General features: G+C 36.3%; 4 protein-coding genes across 4 annotated transcripts; 3 read left to right on the forward strand and 1 right to left on the reverse strand.

Moving 5' to 3' along the window:
* Positions 1-1704: 1704 nt before the first annotated feature.
* On the forward strand, positions 1705-3468 carry SAPINGB_P005020 (uncharacterized protein; the record flags this gene model as incomplete). Its single annotated transcript, XM_031999735.1, has 1 exon — positions 1705-3468. The coding sequence occupies one exon, from the start codon at positions 1705-1707 to the stop codon at positions 3466-3468; it is 1764 nt and encodes a 587-aa protein (XP_031855626.1).
* Positions 3469-3534: 66 nt separating this feature from the next.
* Positions 3535-4263, reverse strand: SAPINGB_P005021 (uncharacterized protein; the record flags this gene model as incomplete). The annotated part of the gene is made up of 1 exon (XM_031999736.1): positions 3535-4263. The coding sequence occupies one exon, from the start codon at positions 4261-4263 to the stop codon at positions 3535-3537; it is 729 nt and encodes a 242-aa protein (XP_031855627.1).
* A 798-nt stretch (positions 4264-5061) lies between these two features.
* Positions 5062-8886, forward strand: SAPINGB_P005022 (uncharacterized protein; the record flags this gene model as incomplete). Its single annotated transcript, XM_031999737.1, has 2 exons — positions 5062-6641; positions 6714-8886. 2 exons carry the CDS (start codon positions 5062-5064, stop codon positions 8884-8886), a joined length of 3753 nt encoding a protein of 1250 aa, XP_031855628.1.
* An 813-nt stretch (positions 8887-9699) lies between these two features.
* SAPINGB_P005023 (uncharacterized protein) lies at positions 9700-12406 on the forward strand (the record flags this gene model as incomplete). Its single annotated transcript, XM_031999738.1, has 2 exons — positions 9700-9731; positions 9820-12406. 2 exons carry the CDS (start codon positions 9700-9702, stop codon positions 12404-12406), a joined length of 2619 nt encoding a protein of 872 aa, XP_031855629.1.
* Positions 12407-12972: the final 566 nt, after the last annotated feature.

Consider the following 12972-nt stretch of genomic DNA (forward strand, 5'->3'; position numbering starts at 1 on the left):
GGAGAGAATGAAAAAAAAAAAGGTCATCTTGACGGAAATTTGTATAGTTGATTCCGTATTAAATAAAAAAAAAGTTGGTGTTTCTAAATGAACCTTTTAAGATCTGGTGAAAATATCTTTTTTTTAAAAAAATTAATTTTTAAAATTTTCTATTTTTTTTTTTTTTTGTAGGAAATGAGCCGTTGATGGGAAATTTTAAGCATCAAGTTATAGTTAAATCAACAGTTACGCATATTTACAAACATTCAATTTGAGTTGGGTTTAGGCGCAGGCCGAAACCATTCATGTGGATAGAAAAAAAGAAAGAGAAATAAAAGCGCCACAACTGTAAATTTTTAAAGAAATAAAAATTTTAAAATTTCAAGCAGTTCCAATCGTTATTTTTTTTTTTTTATTTTTTCTTACTTGAAAAAAAAAAAAATGAATAAATGAATGAAGATTAGAAGTAATTCCAAGTAGAATTAAAAAAAAAATTTTCAATAGATCATCTAATAAAGAAGGTTGAGATTATCATTATTCAAAAATTCACTTTTGTGATTCATGTTTTCAATAGCCAAGACTGATTTCTTATCAAAAAAAAAAAAAAAAATTAAAGAGCTTAGACAAGAAAAGAAAAAAAAAACCGTTGGATTATTCACTTCCACGCGTTTCCCTTTTAGGAAACCTCATTTTTCTTTTCATCTCGTAACTCTAGGCGACACAAATAATTTTGACTTAATCCACGGACTTTTGTCTTCACCGGCAAATCTCAAGAACTTCCATATGTCCATTTTTTTTTTTAACTTAGTTCTTTTTTTTTTTTGTATCTTATTCTTATTCTTATTCTTATTCCTTCTGTTCCGTATTTACTTAATCACGCTATACTTTCTAAATACTAAAAAATTTAAATATAGTAATAATCAAAGTATTTTTAATAGTCATGCAATCGGGATGATGGATTGTGGAAAAGATACAAACATTTATACTTGTCTAAAAAACAATCTGTATATTTGAAATTCCTTTAAATCGATTTATTCTCCCCACAAATAGATGTTTATCGATTTGTGTGTGTATGTATATATATTTATATCATGTACTCAATACTATAAAAAAAAAGTTTTTCAATCATAACAACTGGCTTTCCTTTAAAGTTGAACTAATGCCGAGTACCATTTTTTTTCTTATAAATAAGCTTTAAACAAAAAACAAAAAAAAAAGACTGCCGTTTGCTTAGCTTAAAATGCTTTAATTCCTGGGGTAAATTCTCTTGTTTAGGTAAAGAAAAATAAAAAGTCAAAAGAGTAATAAGAACAATTATTGTAAATTATCAAGTGGAGAAAGAGAAAGAGAAAGAAAAAAAAAATAAATAAATGGAAAAGGACTGGGGCCCTTTTAAATTACGTAACTAGATAATAAATCTAAAAAAAAAAAAAACTTGATTAATGCTGAAAAAACCTGTTTGTCTATTTTTTCTGGAAATTTCAAACACGATCCGGAAAAAAAATAAATACTGGTAGATTTCCACCTGTTTCAAAAGAAATTTTTTTTTTAATTCTTTTTTTTCTCTTCATTCTTTCTTTCTTTCTCAATATTTATCCTCTATTATTATATATTTTTTTTTTTTTTTTTTTTTTTTTTTTTGCATTTTCTTCTTTCTAATTGTTCATTGTCTTTTTTTTTTGTCTCCACTTGGTAATTTACAATACTTGATCTACACACAACACAATGAGCAAACCAATAATATTCTCAGACAAACCTGAGAACGACTTTAATGAAATGAAGTTAGAGGAGGGAAACATTGCTATCACGCCTCTCGATACTCAAGAGATTTCCTATGAAAAGGTGTCAAAATGGAACCGCTTCAAGAGCTCCTTCAAGACTGCTGAGTTTAGCGAAGATGAATATGAAACCTTGACTCCACTTGAGCGAGCTGCCCGCGCAACTGCAAACTCACCTCTTCAACGAAGCTTGAAGGCTCGCCACTTGCAAATGATTGCCATTGGTGGTGCCATTGGTACCGGTCTTTTTATCGGATCAGGCAAAGCTTTAGCCACAGGTGGCCCTGCCTCTCTCCTCATTGCCTATGCTCTTATTGGCGCCATGCTTTACTGCACTGTCCAAGCTCTCGGTGAACTTTCCGTTGCTTTCCCTGTTTCAGGTGCTTTTAGTACTTTTTCAACTCGCTTTATTGATCCCGCTTGGGGCTTTGCCATGGGCTGGAACTATGCTTTGCTTTGGCTTTCGGTTTTCCCCCTTGAACTTGTCGCTGCCTCACTAACTGTTCAATACTGGAATAAAGATATTAATGCCGCGGCTTGGGTCTCTATTTTTTACTTTTTTATTTTGGCTGTCAATTTGTTTGGCGTTAAGGGTTATGGTGAAGCTGAATTCATCTTTTCTTTAATTAAGGTTTTGGCAGTCATTGGCTTTGTAATTCTCGGTATTATTTTGAATTGCGGTGGCGGTCCTACTGGTGGTTACATTGGAGGTCTTTACTGGCATGATCCTGGCTCTTTTAATCACGGTTTTAAAGGTCTTTGTGCCGTTTTTGTTACAGGCGCCTTTTCCTTTACCGGTACTGAGCTTGTTGGTCTTGCTGCCGCTGAAACTGCAAACCCTCGAAAGACTTTACCCAGCGCCATTAAGCAAGTGTTTTGGCGTATCACTCTCTTTTATATGGTTTCTCTTACCATTGTCGGTCTTCTTGTCCCTTACAATGACCCCAATTTGATGGGTGCTAGCTCGGTTGATATTACTGCCTCACCCTTTGTTATTGCTATTAAGCGTGCTGCCATTCCTGCCCTGCCTTCTATTATCAATGCCGTTATTCTCATTGCCGTTTTGTCGGTGGCTAATTCTGCAGTTTATGGTTGCTCTCGTACTGTGGCGGCTCTTTCTGCTCAAGGCTATGCCCCCAAGATCTTGGGCTATATTGATAGAACTGGTCGCCCTCTTGGTGGCTTGGCCCTGTCTGCTTTTATTGGCTTGCTTTGCTTTGTCAGTGCTTCTGATGTCGAAACTAAGGTGTTTGCATGGCTGATGGCTCTGACGGGTCTTTCTTCCATCTTTACTTGGGGCTCAGTCTGCCTCTGCCACATTCGCTTTAGGGCTGCTCTTTACAAGAAAGGTAGATCGACTAAGGAACTGGCGTTTAAGTCCCAGGTGGGTGTCTGGGGTTCATGGTTTGGCTTTATCTTTAACTGCTTGGTTCTTATTGCTCAGTTTTGGACTGGCTTGTTTCCACTGGGTGGAAGTGGCGCAGATGTTACAAACTTTTTCCAATCTTACCTTTGCGCCCCCATTGTTATTGTTTGCTACATTTTTTGGAAGGTTTGGAAAAGACCCTCCTATATTTCTCTTGAGGATATGGATATTGACACTGGCCGACGCGAAGTGGATTTGGTTGCTCTTACCGAAGAACTTGAACAAGAAAGAGCTGAGCTCGCTGCGAGATCGATTTGGTACAGAACATACAAGTTTTGGTGCTAATTGCACGAAAAGTTTTTTTAATGCCTTTTTTTATTTAAACCTATAGTTACGATGTTATGAAAATTACTAATTGTGTACATGCTTCTTCTTCTTCTTCTTGTATAATTGACTCTGTGAATGTAGTTTACTTGTAACAATGGCTGAACATTTCTCAGTCACTTCATTTAGCAGCTTTGATAATGCAATAGCAATGTTGGGGTCAATGGTATTGTCTTTAAGTGGGTCATATTGAGCTTCAAGAAGCTCCTGTTGAATGGATTCTGCAATGCAATCAATGTCAAAATCGTCATCTTCTTCCCTTTCTTCTTGGGTATTATTATATCTTTCTTCAGGTATTGTTGGGAGATTAGCCTGTGTAAGCAAATCATTCATGACATCAAGGGTATACCCGTAATTTCCCTCAGGTGCTTGTGAAAACTGGTAATAGCAATCAGCTTCATTTAGCGACCGTGTTTGATATGTAATAAACTCATTCATTGTTTTGGTAATATTATCCTTAAACTTAATTATCGTTGAAATAATTTGCTCGTTATCAACTTGCAAACCTTTAATTTTCTTTGAAATCCCGTCTAATGTTTCTTCTTGTGCCTTGTTGGTATTCGACAATAATAATGTATCTTGTTCAAGTCTGCCAATGCGAGCCTCAAGTTCAATATTACAATCACTACTTGGTGAAAGAGAGTCGCTGGGAATGCTTTCTAATTTTGCTGATTCTAACTCGCATGTTTCAGCCAAGCGAGACAACCCGTTTGTAGCAGCATTAATTTGATAAGAAAGTGGGGTAGTTTCAAGCATTATGAGAATAATGGTATGCTTGTAATTTTTTTTATTTGTTTTATATTTTTCGAAAACCTAACGTAACTATACGTGTGCTTTGTATTTCAAATACAACTGTGGTATCTATAGTTATTTTAGTTAAAAAAATTCCAAGGGTAGTAATGAAGATGGTGATGAAAAGGATAACAGTGAAAAGAGATGATTTAGGGTATTTAAATGAAATCCAACAGGCTGCTACTATTGAGCAACATGAGTCATGTGCTGTGTTTGATTCATCAGATGCATGGTACGGTATTAATTATTCTAAAACAGGGTTTAAAATCTACCTTCACTAGAAATTTAAGCCAATCAACTTTGATCAACTATCTTGAGTCCATTTTTTTTACCTCTCCTTCTTTCTTTCTCTCTTTCTGATTCTTTATCTTTATATACATTCATTATCAGTGTTTTTTAATTTTTTTTTTTTTAACAGTGCAAACAGTGTACTAACTTACCTGCGTCATAGGGTTGTGCATATTACACTACCACTAAAAAAACTGTCATTGCATGTCCTTGACTTTGGTCTTCAGCTTGTAATAAACAATCAAACACACCAAAACATCACAAACACACGAAAAAAAATTTTTTTTTGGTTCGCCAATTTTTTTTTTTTTAAATCTTTTCTCAACGCGTTTTTGGATTAATATTTTTTTTGGTCTTTATTCACCAAATTTTCTAAAAGAAAATTTTCTCCTTGTGTTCTAATATTTAAAAACAAGGTCACAGACAATACTTACGACTTTATCCAAGCTACATTTTTTTTTCCACACAAAAAAAATGGTTGGTAAACGTAAAAGAGAAGCAGTTTCTTTGCTAAAAGAGTCCAGTAGCAACAATAAGGTCTCTGGAAAGCCCATCAATAAGAAACCATCCTCAAAAAAGGTTACGGACGTCAGCTCCGAGCCTGATCTGTTGACTTCTGAAGAAGATGATGATGATTCTTTGAGTGAGGACGAAGAATCGGATGAAGAAAAAGTGGAGGACGAAGAGGAGGGATCAAACGGTCATGCTCAGGAAGATGAAATAGAAGAAGAAAATAAAAAGGCAGTCAAAAATAAGGAAGTTTCAGCACAAGATGTTCAAGCTGCTCGCGAAGCCCCAGAACTTTTTAAATCAAGTTTGTTCAAGCTCAAGATTGACGAAATGCTCAAAACTGTCAAAATTAATGACAAGACCACCAAGAAGATGGAAAAGATTTTATTCAAGCTCAACTCTCTCATAAAATCAATCGCAGCAACTGAAGAACTTTCTCTTGACGATGCCGAAGAAGTCATTCGAAAATCATCCACAAAGATTGCCATTCCATTTTCCAACCCCAAACCCGCTCGCGATATTAAATATTCATTCCAATACCTTCCTCCCGCCAGCGTCAACGTTGTAGGTGGCTTTTCATTAAAAACCATCATTCGACAGCCTGAAGGAAATGTTATCGATATGATTGTTGTCATGCCAAAAGATTTAATTCAATCAAAAGATTATCTGAATTATAGATACCTCCACAAGCGTGCATTTTACATTGCCTACTTGGTCAAGGAGCTCCAGAAAATTTCCTCACAAGAAAAACTTCCGTTTATATTCAGCTACAAGTATCTTAACGATGATCCGTTAAAACCTGTCATTCGAATCACTTCTGCACATGGCAAATCAGACCTTCACTTTGGTAGCTCCAAGTTTAGTATTCATATCCTCGTCGCTTTACCGCAAAACGCCTTTGATTACAAGAAACTTTCTCCGGAAAAGAATGCAATTCGCGTCCAGCTCCCACCATCCAAAGAAGACTTGACCATGCCTGCAACTCCCCTCTATAACTTTTCCATTCTTACTGACGCAACTTACACTACTTATAACGAGTTCCTCCACCGTGCTGTTATCGACTGTGAAAGCTTCAAAGATGCTTGTCAACTCGGTAGATTATGGTTGTTCCAACGAGGATTTTCCAGCTCAGCTTTTGCTGGAGGTTTCGGTCACTTTGAATGGGCCATGCTGACGGCCATTTTATTAAACGGCACTAGATCAGATACCCACACTTTATTAAAGGGCTACAGTAGTTATCAACTTTTTAAGGGTGTCTTGCAATTTCTCAGCTCGGTAGACCTTCAACAAAATGCGCTTTCGTTTTCAGCCCAAGAAGGACAAACTTCAAAGTTTAGTGCAAATGAATTAGATGTGCCTCTAGTTACAGATCGTGATTATTATACAAACATCTTTGCAAACGTTTCCAAATCAAGCTACAGTATGATCCGCCACGAGGCCTCCGTTTCCTGTGATTTGCTTTTGGATAACAGCAAAGATCGATTTGATTTCATTTTCCTTAGAAAATTGTTTGTTTCTGAGCTTCGTTATGACACTTATTTAACGTAAGTTTTTTTTTTTTTTTTTTTTTTTTTTTTGTGTTTGTTTGTTTACGAATTATCTACTAACTTTTACAGTGTCGAGCTTCCTATTCCTGACGATGATCTGTCTTACACACCTTTTGAAAAGATCAAATACCCATCATACAAGAGATATTTTGCTGAAAAGCTATTCAGAACTTTGAGTGATGGGTATGTGGGTAGAGCGCATAATATTCACATCACCTACAAGGAAACACCATACTGGGGGCTGGAAAGACGACGCATGCATGAGGTTAAAAATGGAGACACTGTGATGGTCGGTCTTCTTCTTGATGACCACGAATGTGAAAAGATTTTGACTTTTGGTCCTGTTCCTGATGATTCTAAACATAAGGAAGAAGCTCAAGCTTTTGCAAAATTCTGGGGTAACAAGTCTGAGATTAGAAAATTTAAAGACGGCACTTTGCGGTTGGTTGTTGAATGGAAACCTAATCCTCATCGCTTTATAGTTTTCAGCATTGCAAAGTACCTTGTGGAAGAGTACTTTGGCTCAGAGACTGCATCAACCCTGAGTTTTGGTAATCAGGCTCTTCTCGATGTTTTAAAGGTTCCCAATCTTCCCCAGGCTAACGCTCTTCGCGTTAGTGGAACCAATTTTTTCCAGCTGAAACGTGAATCTTTTGCTGCGGCTACGCAGCACCTTAGCGAAATGTCGCTAGATATTAACATGCTCATTAGTAGAGTATCTGAAGCATCTCCTTCTTTGAGGGACTCTTCCATCGTTGCACCTTCGCCGTTTGATATCGATGGTGATGACTGTGTTGCATGGGGCATCATTGAGTTTGAAACCTCTCAAAAATGGCCTGAAACCATTCGCGCAGTCGAGGAAACTAAAACAGCCTTTTTATTAAAACTGGCTGAGGCAGTCAACTCTGCTGATATCTACTCTGCAAGTGTAGGAACTGACCAGGGTTTGATTATGCCTAATGACAAGATTAGATTCTTGCAACTCGTTACACCAGATGGCTTTATTTTCAGATTTAGAATCAAGACCGAAGTTGACGAATATTTATATACCGAGTTTGACAAGCTAACAAATGCTACTTCTTACTTGGCCAAATATAACCGTCTTTACAGCGGGGTTATTGTCCACACCAGATCTATCTTGACACTTTCCAGACGATTCCCCTTCTATTCATCCGCTGTTCGTCTTCTGAAAACTTGGTTTAACAGCCATTTACTTACATCCCAGATTTCTGAGGAGTTGATTGAGCTTTTGGCTCTCAAGCCATTCCTAGATTCTGCACCTTATGTTCCCCCAAGCTCTCCATCTTCTGCTTTTTGCCGCACGTTGGAATTTATTGCCAACTGGAACTGGCGTGACGAGCCTTTGATTTTGGACATTAAGAGAATTGCAGACAGAGATTTGGAGAAGCAAGAAGAGGTTTTTAATAGAGCTTCAGCAGTTGAAGGTGTGCAAATGGATAACTCCAAATATCTTCAACTCTTGGAGAGTTTTAACGTGTTAAGAAAGTCTGATCCTTCTCTTTCTCACGCCACAATGTTTGTTGGCACACAAGATGACGATACTGGTATCAGGTGGTCACAAAATTTTACACCCTCTACTACCAATATTGTTTCGACTTCTAGAATGACAGCGCTTGCCCGTGCTGCTCTCAACCTTTTAACCAATCCTCGATTCACAGAAGAAGTCAAGGTTGCTCAAATTTTCAAGCCTTCTTTGAGTGATTACGACATTGTACTTCATGTTCGTGACCCGCAGTTTGGTCAAAACAGAAATACAAATGGAACTAGCAATGATGCAAGAGCTGATGAATCCAAGCCTCAAAAAAAGAAAAAAACTGGCGGATACCGAAACCTTCAGCTACTCACGTCATTCCCCTCCGGTGATGAGTTAATATACAAGATTAGTCGCCCCATCGAGTTGTTCTACAAGGATCTGGTTGAAAAATACAAGGACTCTATTATTTTCTTCCATGGATCTTTGGACTGCAGCAGTGCTCCCAGTTTGATTGCAGGTATCTGGCAACAGGGTATTAATGAACCTAAGCCATTCAAGGTCAACTTGGGCTATTCTACTATCCCAGTTACTGCTGTCAGTGATGGAGGCTCTGAACGTAGTGGAGGCAAGACCAAGAATGGTAAAGGTAGTAGTAGTAACTTGGTTGTGTTAAACAAGCAGGCTATTATGGAGGAAATGGAGCAGCTTGGAGGTGAGCTGATTGAAGAAATTCAGTTGAAAATGTAACTTTAAAAAAGAAAAAAAAAATAGGAAGAAGAGAGAGATTAATCTATCTTCAATTTCAATGACTTTTTTCGTTTTTTTTTAAAAAATTTTAGACTAAAATACAATACTTAAATACAATTATAAAATGATACAAATAAAAAAAAATTTAATGGACGTAAAATATGCACAAAAAGATGCAGTATCCATTCAAAATACGTAAAGTGGTGATCATTATTGGAGGATTTCAGTTAAATGTCTCAACACAATATAAATAAAATAGTTTTCGTCACAAACAGTTGCAAATTTTTGATTTAATTTAAAAAGAATATTCATCAAAATAACTACAGAAATGTTAATTTCAAAGCAAAAGCTTTATTTGTTAAATCATTTATTGAAGGTTGAGAAACAATGAGCATTCTTCTTGTCAAGCTTCGGCTTCACCTCGCGGGTTTACTTGCCATTTGTTCGTTAAAAATCTCGGAAGGAGCAGATTTAGAAACATACGTAATATTTGTATGCTTACTCACTGTGTGAAAAAATTAAAAATTTTAATGGCAGCTGAGTAATCTTTATTACGTAAATAGTTATATAATTTACTCAAAAAACCTTAGCACGGTTCGGAACTATGGCTATAATGGAGAACAAAAAAAATTTTAGGGTTCATGCCGTTTTAGGAGTATTATTGTACTCTTTTTCTTCCCTCTGCGGATTTTGTTATTTTTTTTTGTAAAATTTATTCAGTTTTCAGCTTCATATTATATTTGAATTTTAGGCAGCTGTTAATTGCTGGTCGGTGCTGCCTTTTTTATTTTTATCCTTTTCAACTACTCCAAAATGATTATTTATCAAAACGAGAAATATTCCTGGTATGTGTTAAATCTGATGTCACCAGAAAATATATATTTGCCTACTTCCTATTTGAGAAAATAGCTAACCATGAATCCACTCTCATAGTTTGCCCTGTATTCGAGGCCACAGATCATCAGCTTGTAATCACAGTAATAGAACTCTTATTCGAGTTCGAAGTAGAGGCAGACCATCGGTAAACGACAAGAGAGTTGCGATCCAACCGAAAAACAACGAAATTATCACACTGACAGAACCCCCAAATATTGCGTCATCTAGCAGCTCGAAAATTGAAAAAGCAAGTCAATCAGGAGGATGTCTATGTGGACCCAGGAAAGCCAGTTCTGTGGGAAAGTCAAAAGATTCTCATGCCGAAGCTGAAAGCAAAGGTTCTTCACAAGATGGGGTAATAACATCTTTTAAACCAATAAAACGGTGTGGGTGTGGCTGCAAACCTAAACCCAAAGGCGGAGTTATTACTATCAAGGGTGTTGTTGACCAGAAGTATGTTGAGGTTGGGAAAAATGGAGCCAGATTTTTGTCAGAAGAAGACTTGATAGAGGCTCGTAGAAACCGTGTTTTCAATTTTATATCTGAAAATCCAGGTCAAGAAAGTCGAAGTTCTATATCTGGGCCATCTACTCCTCGTTTGGAAAAGAAGAATGACTCTATTGTACGATGCTGTGGGAAAGAGGATTGCTTTTGTGAAAATTGCGATTTTTGTGGTGTTACCAGCATGGCTTCTTTACCCTTAGATTTTGATTCAAATTCAAATATTTTGAATTTCAACAATGAATTCAAAGAAAAGCCTGCAAAAGCTCAGTTGCCCAATTCAAACTTGCCAGTTTCTGATCCATCAGTATCTTCTATCCTTTCTTTCAACAAAGATGGTATCAATTTGAAACCAGATCAGCCTATATTTAATTTTAACTTTCCTCAAAATGTTCAATCAACACCACGGTCCTCATCCATTTCTGAATCTCAGTTTATTAATGTTAGTATTCATGATTACGGCTCAGAAGCTCAAACACCTCAATCTTCTGTGAGCCGGAAAGCCTCTTGTTGCGGTGGTTCAAGCAAACCTTCAAAGCCTGCTGTTCCAATTTCTTCCTGCTGTTCAAGCGGTTCAGTTGCACCAAATTCACGCTCCTCTTGCTGTTCAGGTAATTCGGTCGCTCCTATTTCACGCTCTTCTTGCTGTTCAGGTGGTTCAGCTACACCTATTTCAAGTTCTTCGGCGATTAATAACGTTAAATTTGTTCCACAAAAACTTTCAATGCCCAAAGGGTCCTGTTGTTCTTCCAAGAGTTTTGATACTAATGAATCTAGTCCTCTCGATATCAAAAATCTTAACGTTTCTTCACTCATAGATTCTGAATCATCTAGCACTGTGGATTCAGCACAAATGGCAAAACAAATCAGCGATTTGTCTAATTCTGGGTACATTCCTTCGCAAGATATTCATTCTAGTATTGGGAGTGTTCAAGACAGCATTTCTGCTGGTATAATAGCACCATCTAATGATTCATTACGCCCACCGAACTTCATTCTTCCAATGGGGTCTAATCTTGATGATGTTTTGTTGAGTATTTTAAGTACTAACAACAGTGAAGGAAAAGCGGAGCTTCCGGATTTGGTTTCATATCTGGAGAATGAGCGTGACAATCTTAATGAATTCATACCTTCGCCTCCTATGGAAATGACTGTTGCAGCAAGTTGCGTTTTACCTGGGCAATGTAAGTGTGACGAAAACTGTCGGTGCCCTGGCTGTTCTACACACAAAAATCCTCCTCAAAATCTTATGTTTTTAGGCTCGCATCCTTCGTCAATTGGGCATTCGACATCTGAATCTTCTTCAACTCCAACCTATTCTCACAATCCTGGGCTTATTAAATCAACATCAAATAAGGGCAAGGGAATTTCACAATTTAATATTTCAAATACTAGTTTACAACAAAATAGCGATTTGAATTATTTTGGAAATACTCAATTTGACATATCTAAGGAGGGACTTGGCAGCTATGTTTCTAGCGAACAACTTTCTCAGCAATCAAACAGTAATCAAGATGTGAACACTAGAGATTCTTTTAGTAGTGCATTCGATATTTCGTTACTTTCTTCTTCAAACATTATGTCACAAAATATTCAGGACAGTTCTTTCCCCAAGGTGACAAATGAACCTGGAGATACTTTATTTTCAGATATTTCTCAAGGCTTTAATAATTTTGACAGCATTCTTACACCAGAAAATATTTCGATTAATGAATCAAACAGCAATTCTTCTCATGCATATTTAGATTCGCAAAATCAAGTGCAACAACCACCTGGAATGTTCTCTTACACTCAATCTTCAAGTGCTAAAAAGCCTGTTCAAAACAATTTTTCTGGACCCACAAATACCAATCCATTATATTCAGCAGTAACATCGATATCAAATAACACAGTTTCAAGTAATGGTGCCAGTAAAGGGTGTCGCTCTTGTTGTTTAGGAAATCACAAGAAGACTATAAATCCTCCAGAACCCTCAACTACAGGTTTTAATGTTAATTCATATAGTACTTCGGAGAAGAATGGTCTTTCGGCTTCTGCTTTTAATGTGGATTCTTCTCTAGACGGTATCAGAAAGGATATGGAAAGCGAAAGGGCTTTAAGTCCTTCAAGCGTGACATCTCCTATCACTGCTTATGGGAGTTAAAAAAAAAAAAAAAAAAAAAAAGAGTACTAATATCTTGATGAATTTTATTTTATGATTTATAATATTTTTTGGTTCTTATTTTATCTTGTTTGTTCTTTTTATTTTGGGGTTTTTTTAAAGTTTTTTTTATTAATTAATGATTATGACCAAATAGTTCCAATATTAACTATAGTAAAATTTTGTAAATATAACACGTTTTTTATGATGAAACTCTATTGAAATAGGTATAATTAATCCGTGTACTTATGAATTCAAATACTTGTTGTTTTTTTAACTTCATTATACTAAAAAAGACAATAAGCATTAGCTTGTAATTTTTTGGAACAGGGATAAAAAAAAAAAAAAAAGAAGGTAGGTAGGTTTACTAAAAAGGAAGAAAAGCCCTCAAAGACTTTTTAATCTTCTGGAAATGCAGCAATATATACCCGCCATGCCTTCAAATACTTGTTGGTTAAGAAAAAAAGAAAAGGGGAAAGTATGGAAAGGTGCGCCTTATTTTGTTACTAGTATAAGCTTACTTGAAACAATTATCTCAACTAACTTCAATAGGTTTAACAATTAAACCA

Source organism: Magnusiomyces paraingens (assembly GCF_902498895.1).
Source record: "Magnusiomyces paraingens strain CBS 517.90 genome assembly, contig: contig4, whole genome shotgun sequence".
NCBI lineage: Eukaryota > Fungi > Ascomycota > Dipodascomycetes > Dipodascales > Dipodascaceae > Magnusiomyces > Magnusiomyces paraingens.